At 43.5% G+C, this 15,746-nt stretch overlaps 1 protein-coding gene across 1 annotated transcript in view; it reads left to right on the top strand.

The window, feature by feature from the left end:
• Positions 1-15,746, top strand: part of LOC131191552 (monoacylglycerol lipase ABHD6-like) — a 38,969-nt gene that overhangs the window by 20,203 nt on the left and 3,020 nt on the right. The window contains exons 3-8 of the mRNA XM_058169807.1: positions 2,889-3,038; positions 6,398-6,554; positions 7,287-7,400; positions 9,806-9,938; positions 13,597-13,754; positions 14,480-14,513. Of these exons, the coding sequence (XP_058025790.1) occupies positions 2,926-3,038; positions 6,398-6,554; positions 7,287-7,400; positions 9,806-9,938; positions 13,597-13,754; positions 14,480-14,513 (709 nt within the window). The 5' untranslated portion in view covers positions 2,889-2,925. The remainder of the gene's footprint in view (positions 1-2,888; positions 3,039-6,397; positions 6,555-7,286; positions 7,401-9,805; positions 9,939-13,596; positions 13,755-14,479; positions 14,514-15,746) is intronic.

Genomic DNA, 15,746 nt, shown 5'->3' with positions numbered 1-15,746 from the left:
CCCCTGCTTTGGGGTCATCTGATTTTCAGAGGTTGCAAGAAATCCAGGGCAGGATGGAAGTAAGGGAGAAAAAGGCTTGCTTCTATACCTCACCTTTAAATGCTATTTTTTTAAAAAGTCCTCCCAGTTACAAATGGTAGAGTGGAATATTGGAGGCCAGTACATAGAGTCATCTGCCAACTTCCCCAGACTCAGAGATGTAGGTGGAGGTGAGGGATAGAACTGAAGATCGGAGAAAGTCTTGATTGCAAAGCTTCTCCTGATCAATTCCACAGTTGAAAAACTCCTTCTCCTTAGCACAGGGGTGTCAAACTCGATTTCATCGAGGGCCACATCAGGGTTGTGTTTGACCTTGAGGGCCAGGGTGGGCATGGCCAACTCAATGTCACTCATGTTGGGGGCACCTGTGGTGGCCAAATACTAAGTCAGGACTTCCCTCAGACCCTCTCTCACCCTCATTATAATCCCCTTCCTTCCTTCCTTCCTTCCTTCCTTCCTTCCTTCCTTCCTTCCTTCCTTCCTTCCTTCCTTCTTTTTTCTTCTTTTTCCTTCCCTCTTCATTCTCCTTTCTTCTTCCTTCCCCTCTTTCCTTATTTTTCCTTCCTTGCTCTCTTCCCATCTTTTCTTCTTTTTCTTTGTCTCTCCTCTTTCCCTTTCTCTTTTCCTGTCCCTTCTTGCGTGCTCAAATGCAAAAGGGGAAACATTGCTCCTTTTGTTTTGTTTTTAGTTTGCTTTGCTATCCCTCTGCCAGAGAAAACAGAGCTCGGGGAGGCGTGTGCGGCCCTCCCGAGCTCCATTTTCTCTGGCAGAGGCACCACGGGCCAGTACTTTGCTGTTTCCAGGGCAGCCCCTAAGCACCGGGCCTTGAGTTTGACACCCCTACCTTAGCACCTAGCAATAGCAATAGCACTTAGATTGATATATTGCTTCATAGTGCTTTACAACCCTCTCTAAGCGGTTTACAGAGTCAGCATATTGCCCCCAACAATCTGGGTCCTCATTTTACCCACCTTGGAAGGATGGAAGGCTGAGTCAACCTTGAGCTGATAAGGATTGAACCCCTGGAGGTCAGCAGAATTAGCCTGCAATACTGCATTCTAACTACTGTGCCACCACCGATCCTCCTCCTCTTCCTCCTCCATTAGAAGTACCCCACCCTGGAAGAGAGAATCTTATTTCTTATCCCTAGGACAATTCAATTGCAGCCTGTAATCTTTACTTCATAGAGAATTTCTGTTTGGAATAGGTTTTTCCAGAATTTCAGTCTTTTGTATCTGATCACTTCCATGGGCATTTGTTCAGAATCACCAATATAAACAAAGTGGTAAATAGTCATCGGGGATAAATTCCCTCATCCTGACTCATCCTGTTCATCCGGAGGATGAGCTAGATTGCTAAGGAACTCATAGGTGTGGTGTGTAGCTCCTCTGAGTCATGAATGCAATTTTATGTTTTGAAAGCTGTTTCAGGATTATAGACTGTGGCTGATATTTATATTTCCCCCACACTGAATAAATTAATCCATCATTTTTACATCTTCATATGTGTTCGTGTATGTTTGTGTGTTTTTTCCAATTTAAAAAAGCTTGAAGAAGATCACACAGTGATTGTAGACCTTACTTCAAAATATTGTCACCTGCCTCCTTTTCATATTCTGAAAAGAACATAATTCATTTCTGTCCATGTAGGGGATGATATACTTTTTTTAAAAATATTTTTTATTTACATTTATACCCCGCCCTTCTCCGAAGACTCAGGGCGGCTTACACTATGTTAAGCAATAGTCTTCATCCTATTTGTATATTATATACAAAGTCAACTTATTGCCCCCAACAATCTGGGTCCTCATTTTACCTACCTTATAAAGGATGGAAGGCTGAGTCAACCTTGGGCCTGGTGGGACTTGAACCTGCAGTAATTGCAGGCAGCTGTTGTTAATAACAGACTGTTTAGCAGTCTGCGCCACTCAAGGACCCTTTTTTGGTTGTAAGAGCATAAGAAGAACCTTGTGGGATCTATCTAAAGCAGGGGTGTCAAACTTAAGGCCCGGGATACGACCCACAGGGTGCTTAGATCTGGCCCGTGGGGCCACCCTGGAAACAGTGAAGGACTGGCCCAAGGTGCCTCTGCCAGTGAAAACGGAGCTCGGGATGGCCTCCATTTTCTTTGGCAGAGGGTTGCAGGAGGCCATCGCAGGTGAAAATGGAGCTCAGGAGCCTGTTTTAGCTGGAAGACCGCTTGGGTCACTACAGGTGGCCCCGACACAAATGACATGGAGCTGGCCATGCTCACCCTGGCCACGTCCACCCTGGCCCCCTGAGGTCAAATACAACCCTGATGTGGCCCTCAGTGAAATTGAATTTGACACCCCCGATCTAAAGACTTATCTAGTTCATCATTCTGTTTTGGAGGTGACCAGACATTGGTCTTGTTTCCAGAAAGGCTTATCAAGAGCTATACTGCCCTAGGATTTTAGGTAATCCGTAGCTTCTAGAGCCAGAAAACTTTTAAAAGTCTTATCCCCCATAAGTATAACTGATTTCTTTTGAAAACTATCCAAACTGTTTATTTTGTGGATGCAAATTTCACAGGTTATTTGTTCACTCTATAGGGAAGTCATTCCTGTTATTTAAAGGGGCCCTAGTACTTCAAATCCATAAAATTCCTTCTAATATGAATGATCATGTATACATTACTAATAATAAATAGCTTAATCCTTCATGAATGCGCAAACCTTATAATGAGGTTGTCCATGTTATTGGCCATCCCCCAAACTATGGTATAATTAACTAGACAGTATAATTAAATCCTTGCTTTTATCATCTGAGTCACTGGTTAACAGGATCTAAAATCTTGAAGCCATGTATATTTATGTCTCGTTTTTTTAGGCAACAAGAGCAATAAAGAAGCACTTTAGCTTACAGCATGGATTGCAACATGGTCAAAATGATCACACATGGTGCTTTAGACATCTTAATTAACTTCTTTATCTCAAAATACAATCAGCTACCTTCACTGATATTCAGGTTCATGATCTGGTAAGTCTATTTCTTATAAAATACATGACATACTTGGTCAGTTAGATCATAGTTCACGTATTGTGTACAGATATACAGTACCCATTTTCTGAAGTCTTCTCCAAAAATAGCTCAGATGACATGCCGGTGATATAAATGACAAGGTGGGATGAAGTGGTACGGAACTGTTTTAAAATGACAGCCCCTCCTTCACCTGTCAACTGGGCTATATTTTGGACATGGGTCTACCAGTCTTCCAGAAGCAGACTCTGCCTATTTCCCAGAAATAGTCTGGTCTAAAGCATCTCTACACCTGCCATCTGTCATATGATGAAAGAAGGCTAGGTCTCCATCCCAACTACCCATTCACACTCACCCTAGCCTACCTGCTTCTAAGATTTATTTATTTATTTATTTATTTATTTATTCGTATTTATATACCGCCCTATCTCCCTAAGGACTCAGGGCGGTGTACAGCCATATAAAAACACACAAATGTACAGAATAAAAACATTCAACTAAAAAACTTATTATAAAGGCCAAATATTTAAAATAAGATATAAATAGTAAAACCCAATTTAAAACCCAAGCTAAAATTTAGTCATTTAAAAATTTAAAACCCTAGTCCAGTCCTGCGCAAATGAAAAGATGTGTCTTAAGAAAAGCAACTGGGGATGGTTTTTCCCACCAGTTGCAAATACTGGCTGGAAGGGGAAGCAATGCCAGGAAATTTCCCAATTGGGAGGGAGGGAGGGAGGGAGGAAGGAAGGAAAAAACCAGGGGTGAAATCCTACCGGTTCGGACCGGTTCGGGTGAACCACTAGGGATTATGGGCATCAGTTCACCAAACCAGTAGTAATTACCCTTTCTTGGCGCCACCCACACCTGGCCAGTCACCTCTTCCAGATATTCTACAGAATTCAGTGTTAAATGCAGCAGAGAGGATGCTAACTTTTCTCCCTCCATTCAGAAGGGAGCTGCTACAGCCTGTCCCTTTAAGGTAGTCCCCAGGAGGGAGGGGGCCAGGAGGGAACCATAAAGAGAGCAGCAGCTCTGTTGTGAATAGAGGGAGAAAAGTTAGCATTCTCTCTGCCACAGAGTTCAATGCTAAATGTAGCAGAATGGAACTGCTGCAGCCTGTCCCTTTTAAGGTAGTCCCCAGGAGGGAGGGGGATGGGGGGGAGCAGCTGGAATGGAGCCGTTTTTTGCGAAAGGCAGGAAAATGGGGAAGGGGATTTTCCTGCCTGTCATCCATTCCTCAATCTCAGCACAGACTGAGGGAAGGATGGTAGGCAGGAATATTCCCCTTCTTCATTTTCCTGCCATTTGCGACAAGGAGTGGCTGGGAGGGGAGGGGGCAGTGAAGAGCGCCTCGATGTGAGTGATGTCGAGTTGGCCACACCCACCCGGTCACATGACCTCACCCCATCAAGCCACGCCCACAGAACCGGTAGAGGGATTTTTTTAATTTCACCCCTGAAAAAAACCCCTATGGACTGAAGACAACATCAAGTCAATATCATGATGAAATGTTGGGAGTTCCAGGGTACATTTATGCTGTTATTGGACTCATGAGAAGAAAGGTCCTTTGAACTATCAGCAGCCAAATATTTTTTGAAGGAAGTGTGAGAATTAGGAAGTCTGATCTTGAATAGCCACCGCTCCCAACACTGCCAGGCACAAAGAATGTGTCAGCCCCGTTAGGTAGTCAGGATCAAGACATCAACTGCTCTGGAAGTCTATAACTCCTTTTATTGAGAATGCTTATAATAATAGAATCATTTAAGCCTGATTGTACTGTGCCTCCCTAAGAATCAAGGAACTATTTCTGAATGTTATCTTGTTTCTCAGGCCTTAAGAAATGTTTTGCCTAGCCCTAGGTAATGGTCTTGTATCTTTCTATCAAGATCAGCTTCCTTATTCTTTATTCTTTATTCTTTCCTTACTCTTTCTTCCTTTAACCCGGGACTATGAAGCTTTTAGTAAATAATCTTAGAATTTTGCCAATTAGGAATGGTATCTACTTTCAGAGTCTTCTCCTCACTTGCACAAACATCACTTTCTCTCTCTCTCTCTCTTTTTTTACTATGTTCCTCTAATGCAATGACGGTGAATCTTTTTGGCACAGAGTGCCCAAACTGGAATCCACATGCCTGTACACACGTACACATGCCAGAGAGCCAGAAACCCGAAGACCAGCTGGCCAACATATGCATGCCTGTTTTTTGGCCTGCTTTGGCCATTTTTCAGGCAGTTTTCAGGCTGTTTTTGGCACTCTAGCATCCGTGAAAATCAGCTGGCCGCTCCAGAACCTGTGAAGAACAATGGCCCAAAAACAGCTGAAAAATGGCCCAGAAAATGGCCTGAAAATGGCCCGGGAAACAGCCCAAAAATGGCCCCACAACCGGCCTGTTTTTTGGCCTTTTTTGGGGGGGGGGCTGTTTTCATGCTGTTTTCCGGCGCTTTGGCACCCACGAAGACCAGCTGGCCAGTGCCCATGCGCTGGAAACCAGAAGAGTAGCTGTGATGGCACACCTGCCCACAGAGAGGGCTCTGCGTACCACCTCTGGCACGCATGCAATAGGTTCGCCATCAGGGCTCTAATGTCTTCATTTCAACCCCAACTCATGGATGAGATGGTCTTTGGTCATTGTTAGCTGTAAGGGAGTATTCTCCATATTTGAAAACTGTCCAAAGGCAGCTTCAGGATGTGTAAAATGTGTGAGGCTACATCAACCCATTACCTTGAAGGAAAGTGAGGGAACTGGCTGTGCCTTGGAGCAAAGGCAACAGAGACACAATAATGGTTGGCAACAGAAATCGCCAATATTCGTGCTAGTATTGCTTTTAGCTGATTGAGCAGTGCGGTGGCCTAGAGGTAAAGGTGCTCTCCTCACACTCAGGAGGTTGAGACTTCAATCCTAAGCAGTGACAGATGTTTCTCTAACAGGGCTCAAAGAGAAAATATCTGCTGCGAACTCCACATACAGTAGGTGTCAGGAAGAGCACCCAGTCAGTAAACTCTCAGTTCCATTCAATTACCTTGACTCCACCCCAATAAAAGAGATTACAGGATCATAAAAAAATATTTTAGCAGATTCAAGGATGGGTGGAGAACACTTCATCTCAGCAGGAGGGAAAGACACAAAGGTTCAATTCTCTCCTATAATCATTCCCTGATCTATCAGGCTTAGGCAGGTAACACATTGCATTGACGTTTAGGGTTACCTTGTGTGTCTTGTCACCTCCCCCTCTCCATATTCCCTTTCCATAACCTCACACCATTCTAGAAGCAACTAGACTACAGCAGCTACAACAGCTTCCATAGCCTCTTCCACAAAATCCCCATCAGCCTCCTATACTGTTCTCCATTGTTTCAGGACTAAACGTCTGAGTATGGGCGTGAAGGTGAAGTATCTCGACAGTGATGGCTACCGGTTCAGATACTTGACGCGAGGGAAGCCTGGATCCCGACCATCTGTGCTGATGCTTCATGGATTCTCACTCAACAAAGACATGTGGTTAAATACCATTGGAGTAGGTCTTCCTTTTATTCTAGCTTGGATGGTGCTAGTCTGGCCTTGGGTGCTAGAAGTCATAGACGAAACGTCCTGTGTGCCTTGCTGAAGCTTTCTTTCTTTTAAAGGAAATGTGCCCATACCATTCCCTGTGTCCCATCTGCCTGCAGCCGCCAAGCCTCCTTGCCATTGGGCAGAGCGGGATGGGTGGAAGACCAAAGATAAAGCAATGGGTGTCTCTAAAGTACAGCCTGCCCTACTTCCTTCCAGTAGGAGAACCATCTCCAGAGTCCCTGGCTAGAATGGCTGATGTCCATATCTAAAGCTCTTCCCAATTCTTCTGCTTCTGTATCTTCTTGGGTGTAGCTGAGAACCAGCCATCTGCCACTAATGATAAAGCAGGCTGGGAAACTCAGATCCTGTGCAAATTGTTGCTCTTATGAGCTTCGGGCTATCAATAGCATGTCACTGGTGGAGCAGCTAGCAAGGGAGTGAAACCTAAAGGAGGATAAGCGTCTTCCCAAATATATCAGTGAAGTCTGAGCATGCTCACTGCTTTCAGTTGATGAGAGGAGTGGAAGAAAAGGAAAAGATGGGGTAGGGTGGGTATTGGGTGTTGGGGAAGAGAACTGGATCTGGTCTGGGACCAAGAATAGCATTTATTCTCTAGTCCTGCTTTTGGCAATGAGGAGAACCAGCTATTCTTGCTTTGATTCCTTTGGATTCACATGCAGAACTATTTCCCCAATAGGTCTTTCCTAAGGACCTCCACTTGATCTGCCTTGATCTGCCAGGTCACGGGGGAACCACTCGCTTGCTCGCAGAAAGTCACACAGCAGTTGCTCAAGCTAAAAGGATACACCAGGTAGGGTATCTCTTGAATGTGATGTGATACATTGTTCTTTGAATTGGTGAGTGGCAGCAAAGGGGGAAAGTGAGGAGGGATGAGACATTGGATATAAACCAAGGTGAGACTTACTGTGTAAAATATAAAAAGTGTCTATTCTTTGTATTGAAAATGTAGAATCTCCTTTGAGTCAAGCATGACTTCATGGGTTTGTCCATTTAATTTATTGGAGACAATAGAATTTTGCCCCTGACTCCATCTTTTGGTTTTTACTTTTTCACTCTGGATTGGGCATTCCTAATGTTAGTCAGGTTGAACCCTGCTTAGTTTCCCAAGATGAACCAAGGTTGGTTAGATGTTGCCATCTAGCAAGAATATTTTTGTTGAAAGTGCACATGAAGGAAACCAGAGGTGAAATCCAGCAGGTTCTGACAGGTTCTGGAGAACTGTTAGCAGAAATTTTGAGCAGTTCGGAGAACCAGTAGCAGAAATTTTGAGTAGTTTGGCGAACTGGCAAATACCACGCTGGCCCCAGAATAGGGTGGGAATGGAGATTTTGCAATATCCTTCCCCTGGAGTGGGGTGGGAATAGAGATTTTGCAGTATACTTCCCGACCATGCCCATCAAGCCATGCCCACCAAGCCAGCCTCAGAATTGGTAGTAAAAAAATTTGGATTTCACCATTGAAGGAAACCCAATGCTTCATAATCAATCCCTTCCAAAGTCCCACAGATGTGTGAAGTAGCTGTGCATTGTATGATATTTAAACTGTATTATTTCCATTCCACTTCAATAATTCCTTCTTGGATATAAATTTAACCTCAAAACAGTTCAAGGAAAAATAGGCTGTAGCTATGATTTGCCCATGGGTACTTAATGAACTTGAGAGAGTTAAAGAAGTGAACCCAAATCTCCACAGCTAAGTCCAACATGGAAGACATTATCCCCTTACCGGGGTGAAATGTTCCTGGTTCGGACCGGATCATCCAATCCGGTAGTGATGGTGGCAGGTGGTTCGGAGAACCAGTAGCAAAAATCCATGCCCCCACCCACCCATGCCCAGCTGAGCCACGCAATCATCAGGATTTTTTTTTTTACTTTTAAAAGCCTTTTTTCTTTGGCCAAAAAAATGCTTTTAAAATTTTTTTTAAAAAGCCTCTGATGATCACACAGCTCAGTTGGGGTCATCAGAGCCTTTGAAAAGCATTTTTTCTACAACCTCTTCCCAGCTGAGTTGCCTGATCGCCAGAGCCTTTTAAAAGTTAAAAGAAAAAAGAAAAAAGGCCAACCCAGTAACATTACCCGCCCCCACCAAGCCATGCCCACAGAACCGGTAGTAACAAATTTTACATTTCACCACTGCCCCTTATTAATCCCCTTACTAATCTCAATGAATTCTAATTACTTGGGGTTTATTTAGGATGACTTCAGTCTGAGGTTTTGTGATTATTATGACAATCCTAGAAAATTATGCCCAGGCCCATTGTGATTAAAAGTTCCCCAACACTTGTTGCTTTGTGTAATATTATCATGTTTGAACACTGTGAAGTGGTATATAAGTCTAAGTGCTATTGCTATTGGTATGTTTTGGACTGGGATTGCAAATGGGACATCAGTTGTCATGTCCAAGAATCGGTCAGACTTGTGCACTCTCCTGTAGAGGGAAGGCTTTCAGGTACTTAGTATTCATCTTATCTGATGAGCACCTTAATAAAGAGCTGTAGAAGATGTTCTCAACTTTGCCATTATTTCATTTGTTTCATCATTATCCCTGTTGAGATACATTTTCCATATTTTGGAAACATCAACATTGTTCTATAGGCTTATACCGTTTAACCAAATGTATTTGCAAAATGCATTTTATTACCACAATTCCTTCTCTAATCAATCTTGTTCTTATTGCTTGATGATGTTCTTACTTGACATGTTAGATGCTGCTCTATCAGCCGAATACCTGACCTTCGGACCTTCCGCCGCGAACTGAAAACACATCTATTTATTCGCGCGGGGCTGGCTTAAATTTTATTGGTTTTAAATTTCTATTATTAATTTTAAGGGGTTTTTTAGTTTTATATATTTTAAAGTTTTTAGGCCAACTATATAATAAGTTTTTTAATCTGTATTTTAATTGTATATTGTACCGCTTGTTTTACCTTGGCTGTACACCGCCCTGAGTCCTTCGGGAGAAGGGCGGTATAAAAATCGAATAAATAATAATAATAATAATAATAATAATAAAAAACAGTGATCTGCATGAATCACTGAATCCCGAGCAATGTTTCAGCCAACTGGCAGTATGAACTCAGCCCGTGTAAACTAATTTAGTGTTCTTTATATTGTGCAATTAGTTCCAGAAAGAAGGGATTAGAGTGGGTGAGTGAAAGAACAACCACAATCTCTTTGTTCCCAATGTTGGTTTCAGTTTGTCCAGTGTGCTGGCCTGAACCACAAGCCTTTCCACCTGATTGGCATGTCCATGGGGGGCATGGTTGCTGGGGTTTATGCCGCTCTCTATCCAGCCCACGTCTCCTCTTTAGCGCTCCTCTGCCCAGCTGGTAAGTATTTACATCAAGTAAGTGAAGTGTGAATGCTTGGACCAAACTCTAAATCACACAAAGAGCCATTTGGACACTCAAAGAGCCATTTGGACCCATTTCCCACAGAAAAGAAAACACCAGGAGCCACAAAACCCTTCCCGTGCCTGACTGTTTCTTGAGTGGCACAAAACTAGCATATATAGTTGAATTAAACATTCTGTTTTCTTCTGAAACTTTTCTTTTCTTGGATTTATCCATGGTTGGCCTACCAGGGGTTGGAAAGTTCAATAAATCGTGTGCCAGCCGGTGTTGCACATTGGCAGTTGTGACACATATTTTGAGTGACAGGGGGCCTCAGCAGAGGGATGAAAGAGCCACATGTGGCTCCAGAGCCGCAGGTTGCTGACCCCTGCTCTGAATTATAAAACGAGAAGTGAATGGGCTGTTTGGAGATCCCTTCTCTGATCAGAAACTTCTTCAGGCATTTCTGCATAGCTACTTCTAAAGTTCACCTCCACATCCAACAAAACCCATTAAAAATAACTGACCTTGCAGCGTATCTATTTATACCAGAACTTGAACCTAATAATGCATAATAACTACTGAACTCAGTAGTGATATTGTCTTAAAGAGGCAATACACCTTAATCATATCAACATACACAACACAATCACACTTTTCATGTGGATCCTCAGCTAAGTTGCCTTGCGAGACGTATCACTTTTGATTCCATGACTTGTTGGCTCTTCTGCATCCAGCCAACCATTACACGGTAGAGTGTTCTTGCTCTTGTGGCCTCAGTCCTTTCTCCAATTGACCCATTAGATGAGGTCTTCTCTACCATGGCAATGAGATGTGTGGACTTCAACTCCCAGAATTCCTCCATCAGCAGGTTGGCTGAGGAATTCAGGGAGTTTTAAGTTCCCTCATCTTCAAGTTACTATGGTTGAGGAACGTTGCATTAGATTGTTCCCTTACAGCTAGAGCTTGCTAGCTGACCCACCTGCCTCAAACCTAAGCTTCAGGAAAGCATGGTATCAGGGCCAGGAGGAAAACCTTCTTCATTCTCCCTGTGCCTTTTATTCAAGGTAGAATATCTGCCACTTACTTGCCAACTGAAATATTTTGTCTCTTCCTTTCTTTTTATCTTCTTATGCTGCCTGACTCTTCAGTAATCTTTCTGTCTCAGTTTAAAAAGGTAAAGGTAAAGATTCCCCTCTAGTCGTGCTAGTCGTTCCTGACTCTAGGGGGCAGTGCTCATCTCCGTTTCAAAGCTGAAGAGCCAGCGCTGTCCGAAGACGCCTCCTTGGTCATGTGGCCGGCATGACTAAAAGCCAAAGGCGCATGGAACGCTGCTACCTTCCCGCCAAAGGTGGTCCCTATTTTTCTACTTACCTTTTTTACGTGCTTTCGAACTGCTAGGCTGGCAGAAGCTGGGATACTTGTCTTTAATTCTCCTCTTGCCATAAGTCTGTATGTTTTTTGGAGCCACAATTCCATGTGCTTTACATCTTTTTCAATCTCTTAAATTTTGTTTCTTCTTATCTCCTCTTCAAGGTTTCCTCCTTTGGAAAGTCCCCAATTCCAATATTCTCACAGGCTCCTCTTTGTCTACTAAGGAGTCCTTTATTCCAGGGGTTTCCAACCTTGGCAACTTTAAGACTTGTGGACTTCAACTCCCAGAATTCTGGAGAAGTCTTAATTTGTCTTCAAACTCTTCAGAAGTCTTAATTTGTCAAGTTTGAAGACCCCTGCTTTATTCCATTCATTGATCCAGTTACCTTATCCTCCTATTCACCTTCATAGCCACCTCCTCCTTCCTATGTCTATTCACTACAAACCCTAATTCCTAGCACCCAATTTTTTCCCTTTACATCATATGAAAATTCCTACTAATTTATACCAGCTTTGCTCGTTTTCCAATTTTACTGCAATCCTCTGAGTTACATTAAGACGGTACAAAGTATAGTCTCTACCTTGATGGTAATAATAATAATAATAATTCAGACTATCACATTTGAGGGCATTAGTTTGCCAGGAAACATCAAACCCAGACCAGATTACTGCAAAATTTTGACTGCCTCCTTGAAAAATACTCACAAAATCAGCTGTTTAAACCAGGGGTCTCCAACCTTGGCAACTTTAAGCCTGGAGGACTTCAAACCGCCCTGAGTCCTTCGGGAGATAGGGCGGTATATAAATACGATCAAATAAATAAATAAATAAATAATAATTCCCCGAATTCGCCAGCCAGCTTTGCTTTGCTGGCTGGGGGATTCTGGGAGTTAAAGTCCTCCAGGCTTAAAATTGCCAAGGTTGGAGACCCCTGATTTAAAACATGGTGGTTAATTTCTATCTAATGTAGCATTTCAACCTGGCTTAAAATAGCTTTCTTGTTTCCCTGATTTTCGGGGAACTTTCAAAGATTTTAAACAAATGTTTCTGTCTGCCTATTAGGATGTACAGCTGTTTCCATACCTTTGTTTTTTAAAAAGGGTCTAACTGTGGACTCGGCTGCCATCTTTTTTCCTCACCAAGTTTTTCTTTTACTTTTGTGCCTTCAAGTCAGTCTTGGCCCCTAGCCACAGCCAGTTCTTGCAGTTTTCTTGGTGAGATTTCAAAAGTGATTGCTCTTGTGTTCTTCTTGGGGCTGGGAGAGAGGGACTGGCTCAAGCTACCCAGTTGGCTTTGCACCTACTGTAAGTGGGGAGTAGAACTCACATTCTCCTGGTTTCTAGCCTGGGACCTTCAGCCACTACATTCCAGCTGGTTCTCCTCTAATCTTTTAATCATTCATTTTTTAGTCATTCCTCTTTCACCAGAGCCATGGTGGTTAGAATGCAGCACTAGAGCCGTGGTGGCACAGTGGTTAGAATGCAATACTGCAAACTATTTCTGCTGACTGCCAGCTGCTTGCAATTTGCCAGTTCTAATTTCAGCAACCTCAAGGTTGACTCAGCCTTCCATCCTTCTGAGGTTGGTAAAATGAGGACCCAGATTATTGGGGGGGTGATATGCTCTGACTCTGTAAACTGCTTAGAAAGAGCTGGAAAGCACTGTGAAGTGGTATATACCTCCTATTGCTATTGCTCATTCTGCTGACTGCCAGGAGTTCAATCCAGACTGGCTCAAGGTTGACTCAGTCTTCCATCCTTCTGAGGTCGGTAAAATGAGATTGATGAGGGCAATGTGCTGACTCTGCAAACTGCTTAGAGAGTGCTGTAAACCAGAGTTCCCCAATCTTTCTGGATTGTGGACTGGTGCAGGACGTGGGAGAGGGGATTGTTTCATGCGAGTAGTCGGCAAAGGCATGTGTACACACAGCTCCATTTGCGCAAGCGGCGGGCATACACACCCACAGCTCACATAAGGGGGATATGCATGCATGCTTGTGCTCACCCGCTTTGGGCGGCTCGGTTTTGAACAGTTCATGGCCCAGTACTAGGCCATGGCTCAGAGATTGGCTGTATTCATTGAATTGGCTGATTCATGGCTGTAAAGTGGTATATAAGTCTAAGTGCTATGGCTATTTACCAGCTGAGGATATTGATACATGAAATTATTTCACTTTAGCACATTTTAGTATCATTTCTATATTTTAAAGATTCTAGCTAGTTTGGTTCTAGAGTGGTAATAATTTTTAAAAATATATTCCATATTCTCACCCTGTTTTTAGGTCTGAAGATTCCAAAACAAACGGAACTCTTTCTGTGGTTAAAAAAGCTAGTTTTATCAAAGGACCCTGCCGAGACTGCTCTTGTTTCAGTTACTAAGGAGCGACTAGAAAACTTCATGAAAATTTGCCTATACCAACCGAGCTTTTTTAAGATGCAGGTGAAGATCTAAATTTTTCCTAGATTGCTGCTCTCTGTGTCCCTTGTAACACCATCTCCTATTTCTCCTCAAGTTCTTTTACAAGATGGTCAGGAAGTGCACAAGATTGAAATTTAAAATGGGAGACCAGCATCATAAATATTTCCCAAATACTAGAATAGCAAAAGAGATGCATTTTTCCTTTCCTTTCCCTATTCTTTCTTTTCCTTCTTCCCTTCCCTTCCCTTCCCTTCTGTTTCCTTCCCTTCTCTTCCCTTTCCCTTTTCTTTCCTTCCATTCCCTTTCCTTTCTCTTCCTTTCCCTTCCTTTCCCTTCCCTTCCCTGTCCTTTCCCTTTCCTCCCTTTCTCATTTACTATGCTTTTTTTCAAGAAAGGTATCCTGGGGTTATGTGATCCCCTTTTGCGACCTTCTGATAAGCCAAGTCAATGGGGAATCCAGATTCACTTAACAAATTGCAGTGATTCACTTAACAAATTGCAGTGATTCACTTAACAACTGTGGCAAGAAAGCTTCTAAAATGGGGCAAAACTCACTTAACAAATACCTTGTTAGCCACAGAAATTTTGAGCTCAATTGCTGTCATAAGTCGAGGATTACCACTAGTATCCTCCTGCAGCTATGTACCTTATCGAAGAATAAAATAGAGAAAATGTTGAAAACAATGGCACCGTAAATTTTAACACTGCCTTACTGCTGTTTTATACTTTTCTCCTTTCACCTTTAGCTCCTAAAGGGATACCTTGAGAATCGGAAACCAAGTAAGATGTTTTTTACATTGTGTAGGTACAAGACACAGCATGGACCAGGCTTGGCTACTTATCCATATTTTAGAACAGAGTACCCCAACCTTTCCGGCTTTGTAGACCAGTGGGGGGAAGGGAGAGGGGATGAGTGGACGGCAAGTACATGCAGCTTTAGTTGTGCGGATGCTGGGAACGTCCACCCGCCGCTTGCGCAAATGGAGTATGCATACATATACTTGCCCACTGCTCATGCAAGTGGGGGATGTGTGCGCATGCAGTATGCTTTCCTGCCACTTCTGCGGCCCGGTTTGAAACGGCTTATAGCCCAGTAGTGGCCCACGGCCCGGGGATTGGAGACCCATTTTAGAGGGGACAACATACATTTAATATCAAGAGAATCCATCCAGGGAGCTGCAGTCAAAACCAGCCCTTCATTCAAGACATTTTCACCGGGTTTGTTTCAGATATGAACATATCTGTTTTCTACAATGAGAAAATAATCCTGAAAAGGACTGATATATTAGCAAAATGTGGGTCTGTTTTACTATACATTTCTTTAACGAGGTAGGAAAAACAGGTTAATTAAGGCTTCTGAAATTCTTTCCACTGTTTAACATTAGCTCTATTCTGGATCATATCACAGGAAATAAGACATCTTACAATGGAAAAGGCACTAACATTCTGAGCCAACGAATGCCCTTGGCTACACATTTCAGGATCACCATCATAATGGGGCAACTTCACAAGCCCTCCAAGGATGTTAGGAATACGGTGTTTCCCCCAAAATAAGACCCTGTTCTATATTTTTTGAACCCCGAAATAAGGGCTTAGCCTTGTTATCGGGAGGGTCTTATTTTGGGGATGTAGGAGGCAGCGAGCATGGCCACCTCATGGCTGCTGTTGTGTTGCGCTGCTCTGGCAGCACAACACAGCCGCTCGTCAGCTGTTCATTGGGGCAACCAAAGGTGGGAATTTCCCTGGTGTTCTTGGCACTCGCCTGCCTCCCATCCATCCATCCATCCATCCATTCCCTTCACCTGCAAACTCCTGCCCCACTCCCCTCTCCGTTGGGTGACCCAGACAGCCCAAAGCCTGTGCCCACCTGGCTCCCTTTTCCACAGCACCCGGCTTTTTATCGAGGGGGGTGGCATGTGGGTCGGGGGAGAAGCAGGACTTGTGGAGCGAGATGGGGCTGGCTCCTTTTGCTGTCTCTTCCCCCCCCCCTTTGGCTGCAAAAGCGGTTGCTGG

Source organism: Ahaetulla prasina, chromosome 2, assembly GCF_028640845.1.
Source record: "Ahaetulla prasina isolate Xishuangbanna chromosome 2, ASM2864084v1, whole genome shotgun sequence".
In the NCBI taxonomy this organism is placed as follows: Eukaryota; Metazoa; Chordata; class Lepidosauria; order Squamata; family Colubridae; genus Ahaetulla; species Ahaetulla prasina.
The sequence above is the reverse complement of the archived record's forward strand: the minus strand, read 5'-3'. Positions and strand labels throughout refer to the sequence as shown.